The sequence below is a fragment of the Pinus tabuliformis genome, chromosome Q (assembly GCF_031772625.1).
Source record: "Pinus tabuliformis cultivar Carrire ecotype Pingquan chromosome Q, CPIR1, whole genome shotgun sequence".
Taxonomy (NCBI): domain Eukaryota; kingdom Viridiplantae; phylum Streptophyta; class Pinopsida; order Pinales; family Pinaceae; genus Pinus; species Pinus tabuliformis.
Genome location: NC_142296.1, coordinates 54,265,412 through 54,281,952, shown reverse-complemented (window position 1 = coordinate 54,281,952; position 16,541 = coordinate 54,265,412). Strand labels below are relative to the sequence as shown.

At 35.6% G+C, this 16,541-nt stretch overlaps 1 protein-coding gene across 2 annotated transcripts in view; it reads left to right on the top strand.

The window, feature by feature from the left end:
• LOC149218267 (putative plastid-lipid-associated protein 10, chloroplastic) overlaps positions 1 to 9,511 on the top strand; it is a 32,724-nt gene extending 23,213 nt beyond the window's left edge. The window contains exons 4-8 of one of the 2 annotated variants that reach the window (XM_089383878.1): positions 5,623 to 5,718; positions 5,904 to 5,984; positions 8,285 to 8,371; positions 8,695 to 8,771; positions 8,931 to 9,511. In XM_089383878.1, coding sequence (XP_089240004.1) covers positions 5,623 to 5,718; positions 5,904 to 5,984; positions 8,285 to 8,371; positions 8,695 to 8,771; positions 8,931 to 9,048 — 459 coding nt within the window. In that variant the 3' untranslated portion in view covers positions 9,049 to 9,511. The remainder of the gene's footprint in view (positions 1 to 5,622; positions 5,719 to 5,903; positions 5,985 to 8,284; positions 8,372 to 8,694; positions 8,772 to 8,930) is intronic. The other variant, XM_089383879.1, reaches the window with a different exon arrangement.
• Positions 9,512 to 16,541: the final 7,030 nt, after the last annotated feature.

The window sequence follows — 16,541 nt, the reverse complement described above, 5'->3', positions numbered from 1 at the left end:
CTAGGTAAATCTATGGTTTTGGTGACGATCTCCATTGTAGGAAGTTTTTTGTTTCACTGATTCATTTGTGTCTCTAGACAGAAATGATCGGCAAAGTTTTTCCCTCCACTCTTACCCCAAAGCTAGAATGGATTTTGTCGCTAAGATCTTAAGCGAGTCCTAATGTTTTAGATCGAGTCTATGTAAAAGTGATTTGGAAATAATCCTAGCTAATTGGCTAGATTATTTTATTACAAGTCATTTGGTCTACTAGATTATATTTTGTGTCACAGAAATGAGTATTGTTTGGGAGTCTATATTGAACGGGTTTTCCCCTTCATGAATTAAATTGTAATATCTTGATGTAAAAAATATTTAGTGCATGGTCCCTCATAATTAGACACCATGAATAAATATTAGAGGGTTGGAAAAATTATTAATTCCCTCATAAGTCAATTAATTAAATTTTCTGGCAAAACTAAATTAAAATCCTAAGCCGGAAATTGAATTAATTTTGTGCCCTAGGTAAAATTAAATTCTCCATTGGTGAAATTCGTGGATTTTAAAGAAGTTGATTTTTTGAGGTCCCCGACCAAGGGAATATTGAAAAAATCAAGAAATTTTGGACCCTTGGGCTTTGGTGGTTAAATCAAAGTCAAAATTTTGAGGAAATTAACTCAAAATAATTAATTTTGTGTTAATTAAAAATCAATTTTTCTTCCAAAATGAAATAATTTCGACGGTGATGATTAAAGGTTAATTAAATCTTTATGAACAGTCGAGATTAATTTGATAGGGATCAAGCCAACTAGCCGTTGGAGATTTTACCTATAAATTAGAGGTCAGTGTCAGTCTGTGTTTTCATCCTATCTTTGAATTGTGTACTAAGCTCTCAAGCTCTCTTGTATACATTTTGGAATAAATGCAAAAGTCTTTGGGGTTTCAAGTGCGGTGGTGTTCCTCTTCATAAATCTATGGTAACATTGTTTTAATTTCTGCTTAATATTATGTTAAAATTATCAATCAATAACTCTCTTAGAATAATCTGAATACAGGTATCTTATTCAGTTTGTTGGATCTAGGGTAACATTTTTAATTTTGATTGAAGTAGCAGGTATCTCTATTTCTTCTGAATTTTATTGTTGTTCTATTTCTCTACTTGGTTTGATGGTTGATCTAGTGTTTGCAGAAGATTTGTCAGGTTTTAATTGAGCGTTTGGGGATAGTCCTCGGTTGGACCAGCCAACTCTCAGCATATATTTTCTAAGGAGCCTACCTCACATAAACTCTAGGATTTATCTAACGATAATTTATTTATTTTATTATTATTAATTTTTTTTTTATCTGCAGGGTGTTTTGGGGCTAATTCTTCCCTAAAATTTCAAAATCTTTTAAATATTTTGTTGAAAATTTGATAGATCTGGCTAGTTGGCCTCATACTCCTAAGATCTGATATCAGATCTGGGAGCGTAGTTGGCCTCATACTCCTAAGATCTGATAGATCTACAACCTTTGTGCATAGGTTTGTAACTTTTTTTTAGATCTAAAATTTTTCTAATTAGGTTTTTTGGGGTTTTATTCATCTGGGATCTGGGTACTTTTTTGTTTTTGTTTTGTAGGTGCGGATCTAAAGGAAAAATTTAATTTGAAGCATTTGAAGCCAGATCTAGACCTTGGAGGGCAAGATCTGACCTCAATACCATTTCGCAGGGACATTGTTCAAAGTTATTTTTTCAAGGGTTTCGAATTTAGATCTGAGGATTTTATAAGTTTTTTCTGAGGACAAATCTGAAATAGAAGTATATATCATTTAAAAAAAGGAATTTCTGAATTTTTTTTAAGGTTCTTGGGCTACCATTTGTTGCCTGGAAGCCCTTCAAAATTCCTCTGCTGCCTTGTTCTGCATTTTTCTTCCTGTTGATCCCTTTGTTTCTCTGAAATCGCAATTCTTTTTTCCCTCTGCCCCTTATTTTATTATTTTATTATTTTTATTTTTTTTGTTCTGCTTCTTTTCTCTGTGTTTTACCTTCTCTCTGCAGCCCTAACCCGCCTTTCCTCTTTCCCTTTGCATCGCCATTCCTCTCTTCGCGTCCCCGTTTTCTTCCTTTCTCCTCTCCTCGCGTCCCCATTTTCTTCCTAACTCCCTCATCTGCGTTTCCCGCGTGTGTTCTTCCTTTCTGTGCGAGGGTTTCTCCAAGTCACTGCTCCTCGTGGACTCCTCCCTATCCCCTCTGCACACTATCCCTGCTTCATCGCTCTTCCTAACCTGCATGAACTCTTTTCCTCTCGACCTGTATACCAACCTGACCCTTGAATCCTTTACACGTGCTCCTCTTCTCTTTGCGTCGCGGCCCTCTTTGTGTCCTCTTCATCCCTTTGCCGCTGCCTGCAAAGCCTCTCCTCCGCCGTCATTTTGCTCGAGCTCCTTTCCCTCATGACTTCCCCTTTTCTTTGTTTTAATTTTTGTTAGGTTTAAGTCTCAAATGAAATCGAATTTCTTTTTTTTTTTAAATTTTGCTTGCTTTTCCCTTTTGCTTCAAAAATTTCGATTTTTTTTTAATGAATTGGCTTTCATTTTTATTTATTTATTTATTTTGTTTAAAACAAAAGAAAACCTTAAAATTTTGATTTTCATTTTGGGCCCATTAAATTTTTTAATTAACCAAGCCTTTTTCTCATATTTGCCACATTTAAAATTTTTCTTCATTCATGAACTCTATCACATTAAACTTGCCGAAGGAAGAATTAAATTTTTAATCTAGTGTTCCTTTTGGGGTTTTTGTGTTAGGAGTTTGGGACTTTAAATTTTTCAAAAGGAAAAATTCTGTGGTGTTAAAAAGTTTTAAATTTCTCTATAGTCAAGACACATTTAAATATTTTTTATATTATCTCTAAAGTTTGACTATAGGAAAACAAGAAAATTTTCCTGGATTGAAGCATTTAAGGAATTTATTTTAAATCCGGAATTGTTTGAAGTGTCTAGCATTTGAATTTCATAGCTCTACATGGTAATTTTCGAAATTTAATTGCTTAAGTTGACAACGCCATGGACACACAACATCAATCAACGCCTCCTATTTGTGCCCCTCCTATGCAGAGAAAAAGGTCCTGGAGTAGGTTGCAAAATAATGGAAGCTAAAGATAACTCTCAAGGTAATCAAGGAAACAGACATAAAGATGAAGCATCGTGATCAATATTTGGACTTCATCCCAACAATCATACTTAAATGTCTATAACATTAAATACAAGTATTTCATATAAAACAATGATCATTGTATCTTCTGAATGTCAACTTGCCTTCACTGGTTGACGAAGTCTTCCCCTGTTGATGAACAGACCGCTATGTAAGTATAAAGCACTTGTGAGGCTGCTGTGTGAGCATGTGAGGCTATTAGCTGGCATCCAAAGGCTGGCATTTGGACACCATAGGGAAAAAATTCCCCTATGGGTTACCCATGATCACCCATGAGTGATCATAGGTAACATTTCCAAACCAATAACAATAAACTGTGGCTGACCTAAGGCTGAATCGCTGGCATCCAAAAGCTGGCATTTGGACACCATAGGAAAAAAGTTCCCCTATGGGGTACCCATGAGTGGTCATGGGTAACTTTTCCAAACAAATAACAATAAACTGTTTCTGACCTCATACTATCAACATCACCTACCGATTCTGCATCACAGAATCCTGTTGCTAGTAGCTGCCTTCTAGTTCTCTCGCGGTATCTGAATCCTTGGACTCTATATGTAGTGCTAAAAAACTCTATACAATATTTGCAAAGTTCAGTTGTTGGGGTCCTATGAAGTCTTTTACATGAGTAAGGTGAAAAAAGTTATTTCAGATGAAGGATTTGTTTGTCAGGTTATTGAACTTAACTTCTCTCCAGCACAGCGAGACATGAATCTCCCAGTCACAATCAAATTGAATTTTAAACTAAAACTGAAAACTTAATGCTTTATGTGATTTAGTCTGGACTAGATTCAGTAGACAATTGTACACAGAACATTCGTACACAATACAGCAATATTTTTAAGGACCCTCATGGAGAAGAATTTTTTTTTTTATGCCGTCTAAAATATGCTGACTATGAAATATTAACACATTCAATTTTGCATGACCTATAGAATTCCACATTCATAAGGTTGAGTTTACAAATGCCTAGCACTCCTTGTCTTCTCAGAACTTGCTTGGCTATCAATTGCTTATCATTAATAAGTTTGTCCTCCTCACTGTGGCTCTCTGCAACATAGGGGGACATTTTACAATGTCTGACAATTCCAGCAACAGGACATAGTCTACCTTTCCTCAAAGCTCTCTTCTTCTCCACAACAAATCCCCTTTGTTAGTTGCGATCATCCAACTCCTCAGTTGACTTGCTTCTTCCTCTTCCAAAGGTTTTATCAGCAATCAACCAAGGGTTGAACAAAAATAGGTTATTGGACCTGTGCTCTAGAGTCTTTCAACTTTTTCTGCTAACCTTTAGCAACTGATCCCTCTCTCTGTGTTTTCCTACTACAAAGACTCGACCTTTCGGGGATATCTCTCTATTGCATAGTAATGTAGTACTGTGCATGGCTTATCTGAGTAATCGTCACTATGCTAGCTTTGTTGTGTCTCTATGACTACAAAGCTCTACTCACCCATAGTTGCATCCTTCTCTGCTAACTCTGCCAATCCGTCTTAAACGTGCAGTCCACCTTCTTATGTGCCATCTCCAAGTATTAGTTACATCAGTTCGAGTTGTTTGTGCATTTAAGCAACAATTTACATTCTATAGGTAACCGGTGCCAATTATTTAAACTATAAAATAAATTGTTTGACGATTATTGTTGATGTGGTAATGCTTTTGATCAAGCCTTTACCCATCCACTTTCTCTTTGTTTTGAAGTCTAATTTCAAGTCCCCAAAGACACTGTTTACGATCAGCAAAACTTCATGGTAACTGTCAATTGCATGCTAGTCAACAAACGTCTCATCACCTTAATCCTTAATGATCGACTAATCATCGACCTCACTCTCATGAACAATTGCTCATCAAACATTTAGTTTAACCCTCCAGGTATTTCTCGACATGTATCCCTTGCTGCCATTCTCTAGGCACCAATGTGCTCTTCCCATCGAATCTGCTCAGTCAAGTATATCCCATTGGTCTGTCCATTAGTTGGTTCTTTGCCCAGTCAATCTTTTCAATCAAATTAGTCTTAGCCGATTACTCATTTTGTCGACTATCCAACTACATAGCCAATGCCTTGCCCCCAGATACTATACACTTTATGATTCAACTTATCTGCAATATCCGGATCTGATTTTGAATCGGGATTCCTTCCATTAGAAGATATATTTCAGCTTTTCATGTTCGAGTTGAATGCCCTTTTATGCATCATTCTGAGACATACAAGAGGAATTATTCCAATGGATTCTACTGTGGGTCCCAACAGGAACATCCTTTCTTAGTTCTGTATTAATGCTAAGTTTTAAACTTGACTTTTTGGCTTATAAGGAATTGCATTTAAGGGAATGTTGGGAGAGAGATCAAATAAGAGCGTCCTGCATAGTGAGGGGGTTGGAAAAATGATTTCTCTAAATTTTGCAGTGTGGAAGGTCAGAAAAGTTCCAACGAATGCCTGCAACATTGGATTAGGTTGGTCAAATTTATCAAAAGTTTGAATGTAAAGGATGTGATGACGGAGGAATTGTTCGCAACATAGTTCGTTGGAGCGTTCCAAGCATTTTACAGGCAAGTTTTCTGCTCGCATTAGATGAAGATAGAGTTCCGTAGCTGACTTAAAGGCCTTGATTTATTTCAAGCTATTAGCATTGTAACTCACTAAGGTTATGGCCATGTTGCATTTATTCAATTATTCATTTTTTCTCATAGCATGCACGGACTTTAATTTTTTTGCATCTTTGTGGTTTTCACAGGAAAATGAAGGTGCAACATTATTAGTCACTGCAAAATTTTCGCTGATATCTTCGCGCAATATATATTTGCAATTTGAAGAGGTTAGTGTATTCAACCTTATTCCCAGGTCATTGTCTCCCTTGTTATTTTATACAGTTGTTGCTAGAATGTGCCAAATTCCTGATATATTTGATTCAAACAATAATGTGGTTTCTGCTGATAGTTTTGTTGAGGAATTAACGATTTGTTTGAAGTTTGAACATCTAGAGAGAAGAGAGAGAGAAATGATGTTCGCAGGGGAATACTCCAGTGACTGCATGTTTTCACGTTTATTCTCTTTCCCATATTACTTTGTTATAACAGGGAGAAACATGACAAAAGTTAGGCAGCCTTCTGATTCTACAACCTAAAAAATGCTCTGTCTGCAAAATCTACTTCTTTATGTTTCTGACTCCTCTCCCCACTCAGCATTATTATAGACTGCTTTCTACTATTTATAATTTTATAATTATTTATATTCAACACTTTTTTTCTCCTTCGCCCTGTAAAATTTAAGTTTAATATGTTAATGTTAGAGGAGATGTTCATTTCAAGCAACTAAATAAAATCTTGTTTCTCCCTTATATGCATGCTCCTAAGGAATGTTATTCCATGCAATATTTTTGGATTTTGTATCAGAAGGATGTCCTAAACTGTTATTCATAGCATGCCATTTTATTATTATTATTATTATTATTATTATCATTTAGGCTGTAGCATCCACTGACCTCCAAGCCAGATCTATTTAGTCTTTTGGTTTTGGTAATGGGGGGGAATTATCTATAGTTAAAAGTTAAAGCAGATGTTAAAGCAGATGTTTACAACTTTACCCATCCACGACAACCAAATTTTTTCTCTATATATGCGTGCTAAATGCATCTGGAAGCTAGAATCTGAGCTGTGTTATTCAAGTTGCGAATTGGCAGTGTTTGCCATTAATTTTGTCATCATTTTAGAAATTGGGATCTCTCCTTTTGAAGATGTTTAGGCACTGTATATATACTATGTATTTAACAGTTTGCAAAGTAAATGAATCAATTTTGTTTGTAGCATGAAGGTGGCATAATATTTACCTATACCAATAGTATCCATCTCATGGTATTGGCTTCGAAATCTATGCTGGGATGATTCCAAAATTTCCATTATTCTTGTCTTGGGTGTGACGTGTGTAGGTTCCATATTGGCATCAAAAGATACGCCTGGTACTATCGTTTTTTCCTGTAAAGCATTTTTATTTTCATGTAGTCAAACATCACAAGAAATTTTACATAGCCCCTCTTTGGCATCCTTCTGCTAGGAGAAGCTGTAGTTAAAACAGTTAGAAACATATTTTTATGAAATTGTAGTTAAAACAGTTAGAAACATCTTTTCATGCCAAACTGGGAGAACTATTATTGGTTATTCTCAAAAGATTTTTTGGATACATTAGGAGCAAATTTCCAAAAGGATTTCGAGGTGGCTTGACTGGTTGTCTATGTAGCTTATCAAACACTTCACCTCAGGGTTAATCTTATCCTTGTATTGGCACATGTAAGATGCACTCATTTCACGAAGTCAAGCTCATTCCTAGTGACCTATGTATCTCTTCTTCTAAGATGTCTTGTTCTTTCTTGCCATTGTTCCCAAGGTTTTGTATCAGACAAGGTTGTAAATTTTAGTATGCCACGTTTGAGAGAGACATCTGAAGTGGTTGCAGCTTTAAACTATATACACATAAGATCATTTCATGTTAAAAAAATGAATAGATCCAATTCCTGGACCAATTTCAGTCTTTTTAGGCTTCACAACAATGACTGTTAATTCTAGCTTTTTTGGCATTCAACTTGAGAGTTTATACTTCTTTTGAGGGTGTGTCCCTTTCTCCATAGATTTCATGTCTTAGATGATCACATTCAGTATGATGATTGGACACTCAGATTTGACAGTGGCACCTGGGAGGAAAGGTGTTCCATATGAAAATAGTCATGATCAGAACTGCATTAAGTTAAAATTGATAAAATGTTGCTATTAGTAACCCATATGAAAGGAATAGGCTAGAGGACCGAAAACTGCATTTGATGAAAGGCAAGTTATTGTCATTCCTCTTAATTAATCAATTTGTCTAGAATTGGGACATGAAAAAATGAAAAATGACATTCCAAGTCATAATTGAGCAAGAAAAGTTTATTAAATTACTGTATCTGGTTAATTATTTCAGTTTATTATGGATAATCATCATTTTCGACAATGGTCCAAGTCCTAAATATGACAATCTATAGACACCTGTTTCATTTTTCTTTTCTGAATTTCTATAACGGTACAGATGATTGTGTTTTTTCAGAAATGCACCACATTTTTACAAAAATGACTTTTAAATGGCCAGGTTGCAGTTGGAAACTTGATGATCAGTGAACAATTACAGGCATTAATAGCTCCGGCATTTTTGCCACGAACATCTTTGAGTCTGGAGGTATGAACAATATTGGTGCGAGCATGCTTTGTGCTTTATGTTTAAGGCTGCACTTGTCTCTTAGACTGTAGCTTTATATATTAACATGTATGTTTTTATCTTTTCACTTGATGAAACTGAAGAAGCACTCAAAGTCATCTTGCATGATATTGAAGTTGAACTTATCGATTCTGAAATCTTGTAAACTTTGTTAACGGGTTCTAGGGACAATAACATACCAAATCAGGAGACATTCCTATGATGGAATTCAATAGCTTGGATTGGTCTCTTTTGGATTGAATTATTAAAGTAGCTGCCTGATTAGGACATTGGACCTCTTGCAGATTTTACAACTTTTACGCAGTTTTGAAACAAAGATCCCACTGCTTGGGAATAGTGATGACCAAGCTGACAGGAGGAGGTACTTCATGTTACATCTATAGAAACAATGCATTTTCTTGCAATATAACATTTGGTTGTCAACTTACGTGCATTTATGTCTGAAGAACTGGTGTCCCATATTTCTTGGCCGTGCTTTGATTCGGTTTTACTCATAAATGATAAAATTGATTATTCCTAGGCCTTCACCTGCTGGACTGTATTACCTTTCATATTTGGATCGTGATATGCTTTTGGGGCGCGCACTAGGTGGTGGTGGAGTTTTCATTTTCAGTCGGACACAACCCTTTCAAGTGTAACTGTCCGCAGAGTCTCTATTTTTTATGACTTCCAGCCAATTTGCTCCTTTGCAATGGTTGACTTTATCAAGTAATTTCATTTATGATAATAAAACACATTGTATTGGATTATATTGTGCATTGGGGATTTTATTATGAACAAATGGCTACCTTCTACCTTAAGTACCCATAAACCCGGCCAGGAAGGCATTAGCGTTATTCTGTCATTTTAATGAAATAGTGTTTTTGATGACTTTGCAATCTATTTATTGATTTTTAAGATATTCATTTTTAAAATCTCCAGGGGTGGTAGCCCTGTTTGTGGATTATGTAACGTACATCCTGATTTTCTCCATAGAAAGTGTTGAAACATCTTTGGGATGCGAAAGAGTCTTTTGTGATAGTAAATGCGATTTGTGTAGAGTTTTATTTGTCCATACACTGGGCTACAATAATGTGTAGAGTCACCATATAGACTCCGGTACTTCTGCTTTTAATTGTAAGTCATCTGCTGTAGAATTTTGGGATGTCAAAAATAAAATGTATTTATGCTACATCCACCAGAAAAAATAAATACTGATATGATTGATGCAAAGTAGACATGTTCATTTGTGATTATTATTGCTTTTATCCCCACATGATCACAATACACTATTCATGAGACAAACCTTCTGAATAGGCTTGAAGAAACAGATATCAGTTTTATAATGCAGGCTTATTAGGGATTGCAATTGAATAAGAAAAAAGTTATCATTTGGCATTGGTCTTTTTGGATTGATCGAATTTGCATAAATAGTCCAACTTGATTGAAAATGAAAGTTTGTAGTGACCCCATTCAACATCCTTTCATACCAGTCTGTGGTTGCTTACCTCTACAAGATGGATTTTATTCATTATAATCTAAGATATGCATCTATTGATTAAACTTCAATTAATTTTAAACTAAAAGAAAAACAATGGATTTTCGTCAATGAATTTTTTGTTCACTGGTAAGGTGGTTATAAGCTGTCCACTGGGTTCCGTCCTCTTTGTAACCTGCCCTACCTTAATTGCACCATGCACGCTGTTATACAAAAGGATCATGACCAGTGCAAGTCTAGACTCCGAAGCAGTTTTGTCGAAAGAGATACCTGTTGGGACATGGGATGTAAGCTATGGGAAGTCCATTTATGCAGTGCAGCCCTTCACTGTGTTTCTGAGAATCACTACTCCAAAAGCAATGAATTTTGTTAGAAATCTGAAACAGAAAATGTTTGATACCCAGAATTTATATATAAAAATATTTTATTAAGATATGAAATTACAGATGATGAATGTTTACAATGGGTTGCCTGGCTTATATACCGCCATGGGCACCCTTTGGGAAAGGGCATGATCTTATGATCGTGCCCTTTCATCTAATTAAACCTAGAATTAAATAATAACCTAAAATTAACTAATTTTTTACATAACATTGCCTTCCTCTCGAAAGAATGCTTTGTCCTCAAAGCATACGTAACGACGGATGTTGTTGACAAAATGCTTCATTCTCCCATGAAGCGTTTTCTTCGGCAAGTCTTTCCACTTGATTATATATTCCAAAATGATCAAAGTCACACACTGTAAAAGGTCTTGGATTAATCTCTCAATTTCCGTTTTTTGGAGATGTGGATATCGGTATGGCTTGATGTTGACAAGGTCTGACTCTGTTTTAACTTCTGTTCTACGCTCAATTTCCGTATTAGGCGGCATCTTCATAGGTAGGTCTTGAATCTCTGGTGATTCTTCTCTGGTCATATTTGCAGATATCATTTCTAATTGGTGACATTGTACTACATAAGTAGGTGCTCCTTTTCGACTCAGCTTCATCATCTGGGATGATGATGTAACTTGATTTTCTGGTGGTTGGAATCCGTGTAGCTTGTACTTCTGACCTCCCCATTTGAATTTTATGAATTGTACTTGATGGTTGGCGGCATAAGTACCTAAAGTTCGTAGCCATTGGATACCTAAGACTACATCTACTCCTCCTAACGGTACTGTGAAAAACGGAGACTCTAAACTGAAGTCTTGAATCTGCAATTTAACCTTATGGCATTTTCCCACCTTTTCAATCTTTTTACCGTTAGCTATCATCACTTTCATGTTTGGTAAGGGAAATGAAAATATATTGAGTCTCTTTGCCACAGTTGTATCTAAAAAATTGTGTGTGCTTCCAGAGTCGATGAGAACCACTACGTTGTTCTTCTTTATGTGTCCTTTTAACTTTAAGGTTTGAGGTTGTGATATACCTGTCATGGCTGATAATGACACTTGCGGAATACTTCCGTCATCTAATTCTGGTGAGAATTCTGCGGCGTCTTCTGTGTCTTCTATGTCATAATCTTCACTGTTCGAATCATTGGTTGCTTCACAATTATATAGGTTCTTTGGTTCTTTTCCTTTAACACATCTATGTTTGGGGTCCCACTTCTCACCACAGCGTTTACATTTACCCTCTTTTATCCTTTGCATTTCCACATTAGATTTTTCATCTTCACGACGATGTGGTGGAACATATCTTGTATTATTTGAGTCCACATACTGGGGTATCCTTCGTCTTGCATAAGCTTTTTCCGCTGTTGACCAAAATATTGGTTCGGATTTCTTTTCGGCTGTTTTTGCTTTTTGTCTTGCTTCTTCTATAGATGTAATATCATGCATCTCAAGTTCTGCTTGTAAATGGGTTTTGAGTCCCGAGATGTATGACTGAATTAGACGAGATTCTGATAACCCAGGTACTCGTGTCACTAAGGTCTCCCATTCTTGAGTGTATTCATCGACACTTCCTTTTTGTCGTAGTTTGATGAGTTTTGAAAAGAACTCTTCTTCCTTTACACCTTGGAATCTTTTGAAGAATGCATCTTTAAATTTCCTCCAGCTAATGACATGTGTTGTCTTTTTCCACCACATATACCAGTTATATGCTTCTCCCTCCATTTTCATGGATGCATGTCTGAGCTTTTCGTCATCGTCAGTGATGTCATATATCTCAAAGTATTCTTCTGCTTTATTTATCCATGAAACATTGTTTTTTTCGTTTCCATCGAATTTAGGCATCTCGACTTTTGCCCGTCACTGGTATGTTGCTACTGGTTGAGCGAAAAAAGGGTGTTGATTGGTAAAGTTATCCCAGAGTTGCTTGTTTGTAAAGGCTGTGTTACTCGCTTCTTGGTGGGGTGTCACTGATTTTTTTGGGGATTCAACTTTGTCATGGGAGTCTGTGGACTTAGTTGAATCTGACGAAAGGTGTTCTTGATTCTCTTCACCTTCTTTTAGCAGTTGTTCGGGTTTACAATTCGACCTTTTACACAGAACTTTTAGCATTGTTAAGACCTCTTTGAAGTTTACTCCTGTTTGGACATGTTGACTTTCCATTTTTATCTCTATTCGATTTGTCGTATCTTCAAGATTTTTGATTTTGTCCGCTTGCTCCCCCAGCTTGCTCTCGACTTCATTTAATCTTTTACTGACCTCGTCGTGGTTGTTATTTATCTTATGCTCTACATCCAACAACCTTTTTTGGAAATCCGCCATTGTCATTGTCGACATTGAGCGGGTTTGCGGGGGCGTGTATTTATTTGCCAGCTAAAATATTTTTCCTCCCTCCTTTTTTTTTTTTTTAGCTAAAATAAATTTTATACATATAAATTTTAATTAATTAAAATAAATTTAATTAATTAAATTAACATATATATATAACTTTTAATTAATTAAAATGAATTTAATTAATTAAATTATATATATTATATATAATATATAATTATTTTAATTAATTAAATTATATATATTATATATAATATATAATATAATTATATATATGTTATATATAGATTACCGTTATATATATAATATATATATGTATATTGCACGTTATATATATATATTTTTATACATACACCGTCACGTCTTTCTGTTCTAAAACTTATCGAAAACACGTTATAACTATTTTATATATATATCATAACGTATTATTTATGTTACGGTCAGTCCGTTCCGTTGAACCGTCACTTTTGACCTTGACCGCGCGTATATCACCGCAGGCAAGTAATCCCGCAGGCAAGTAATCGAACAGCGACAATTGTTTAACCTGCGGACGTTTTTTGTTGTTTTGTATACTCACGCAGACGGAAGAAATAAACAGCGGCGGCGGGTTAGCAAGGAAATGGCAATGGGGGAAACCAGGATTAGACGCGGACGGTAGCTATTGGTATGAACGGTGACGGGGAAAGCGCGAACAACGGTTGGCAGGGTCTGTATTATCGGGAAGAATATGCAATGGCGGGGAGCACTGCAGTCGGGCAACAAAATGGAACGCAACAACAGCGGCGGTAGCTTGGAATGGAAGGTGTGGAATGGAAGAGCGATGACGGGGTATTACAGTAGTGACAGGAGCAACTACAGGCGTCAAAACAAATTACAGTGGTGGTGGAGACAGCGGATGGCTACGGACCGGTGACGGTTGTTGCAGATGCCAAACTGGCTGTCCTATCAGATGAAGCACACACAATTAAATACTAAATTGACAAATTATATGTATATATTTTCCACTGCCGCTGGGAACGCCCGTCTATTCAGCAAGATGCAGCTGGACTGAGCGAACTGCCTGAGAACCGAACCGCTCTGATACCAATGAAACAGAAAATGTTTGATACCCAGAATTTATATATAAAAATATTTTATTAAGATATGAAATTACAGATGATGAATGTTTACAATGGGTTGCCTGGCTTATATACCGCCATGGGCACCCTTTGGGAAAGGGCATGATCTTATGATCGTGCCCTTTCATCTAATTAAACCTAGAATTAAATAATAACCTAAAATTAACTAATTTTTTACATAACAAAATCACGTTGAGGTAATTTTCCCTTAAGTATCCATGTTATTAATGTTGATTGTTACATAATGTTTTTATTAGAAAAAAGAGTATAAAGTTGAGCAATTTCTCTCTCTTTCTAAACCTTTCGTAACTCCTAAGAATGTTTTTATTAGAAACAAGAGTATAAAGTTGAGCAATTTCTCTCTCTAAACCTTTCACTAAGCAAACTCCTATAGTTTAAGTACAAAATTGATAAGAATGATGCACGATTGGACAGATAAGAATAATCCACAAGTTTTCAATAGCAAATGCAATTAGAGCATAGTTTGGATTGGTTTTGGCCTTTTCTAGTTTGGGTTGGACCTCAAACTAGTTTTGGACCAGTTATTAATTGAACCATAATACATGCGTAGAAAAAATCACCATCCTTTTTGGAATTTTGTTTAACTTATAATCTTAATTTTTAAAATTAATGAAAGTAAAACATAAAGGTAAATCTCAACCTTAAGTTTTAACATTAAAAGTTAAAGTGGGGCCTTCATTTCACGATGTTGGTGGAATCAATACCTTTGATCTAATATGCCAAGATAGGAATTGAGGTGTTCTCAATGTTCATTTTTAAGAGCAACTTTTTTTTTGAAAACAAGATTTTATACCTCATGAACTGGGAATTATGAGATTGTAAGATTGAATCCTAGCAGGAAGATACATTGCTTAATGGTGTTGATGAAAATGTCATATGACAACAATGGTTGAACCCATTTACCAAGAGAGAACACATTTTAGGGTTTTGGACCTAGACAAGTGATGAGTCAGATTGGTACGCTAGAGTTAAGATAAACTATGTATATGTTTTATTATAGTATGATGATTTTTGGACCATATAGGACTTATATCTTGATGTGATATTGTTATTTGCACTAATACATAATAGAGATGGAGCAAATTTTACATATTTGGTGTTTAAGTTTGGATTTACATTGATGTGATATATTGTTTATTAGAATTTGAATAGTTTATTTATCTTTATGTCATTGATTACTAAGTTTTTGGCTAGCTTCAAGTTTGGTTCATGATTTTGGAAATTCGAGTTTTGGTTCTAGTTCTAATATATTATTTTGGGAATCCTAGTTTTAGTTCAGTTCTAGTTTGTTATTTTGGGATATCTAGTTATAGTTTCAAGTACTTTGACCCTTCCCAAGGACAAAATCCATAGAAGTTATTTTTTGAGAAAAGGTCTTGAAACATCTCTTGTTGGGACACATGAATTCCACTTTCATGGGTGGTGGATGTTCTCTCAAGAGTGTATCCCTTTTGCACATTTTCAACAAGCCTTGTGCCATCTTACTGCAACACCCATTTAGGGTTTTATGGTTAAAGATGGGGCAAAAAGCAACAAATTAAGGTGACTATGAAGAAAACCTCTATGTAGTCAAAGATGGACTTTGTGATGCTTCCATTCTCTCTTGAATGCATTGAAAAAATCAAAAGGAATTTCCTAACAAATTGTCTTAACTTTAATTTTATTGTTGTACTTATATCCCAATCAAAATTGATTCCACCATCCCTTCACTACTTCTATTTTGGCTAATTTTGGTTTTGTTCTTACTAGCTTTGATATCTCATTTCAATGTATATGCAACTACCATCAACAAGGAGTGCAAATGAGAAGAATACTTCATTTTCTCGTGTTGCTTCTATTATGAAGCTTTTGGTAGAAATCATTGCCTAATAGAGATCTTCGCACTTCAAGGTCTCAAATTTATTTAAAAGAGTAGAGGTGTGCTGACCTTTTCATTATAGAGCTTCAAAGGAAGTTGTCACATGTTATTAGACCCACTTCTATATGGAACCTCATCTTACTACCCTATTATTCATGCAAATATGAAGACCCGTTGACTCTGTTGGCTAAAGATATCTTATGTTCAATGTATAGGCAACTACCATCAACACGGAGTGCAACTGAGAAGAATACTTTATTTTCTTGTGTTAATTCTATTACGATTTTTTTCGTAGAAATCATTGACTAATGGAGATCTCCACACTTCTCGGTTTCAAATTTGTTATAAATAGTAGAGGTGTGTTGTTATTTTCATTAAAGAGCTTCAAAGGAAGTTGTCACATGTTACTAGAGCCACTTCTATATGGAACCTTGTCTTACTACCCTATTATTCATGCAAATAGGAAGACACATGGACTTAGTTGGCTTCCAAATGAGCACTTTCAGTTGGATTTCTTGTGTTGAATCACTTTTATAGGTTAACACTAATGATTTATTTAAAAATGTGTGTATTGTAGTGTATTGGTTACTATTTTTTACTTCAAATGTTTTTTTTTTCTCAGTAAAACTAGCTAAGCATTTATATTATATACAGGAAACAGTACATGCAAAAAAACAGTTTGTCCAGGGCCAACTGTGGCACCTTGGAAGACTTTGCTCGACACTGAATTTGCCCACGCAGGGGCATTCCTTCCATGATGATCCAAAACATCTGACACGGACTTGAATTTAGACAATAGTTTAGCAGCCCGCGCAGGGGCATTCAGCAAAAAGACTCATAACAGATGGACACAGAAGATGAACCTTGCCATGACACAGAACAGATGGACACAGAGTTTGAAAAAGAACTAGAAACATAGAAACAAAACGAGGGAAAAAAACCAGAGAGTGCCT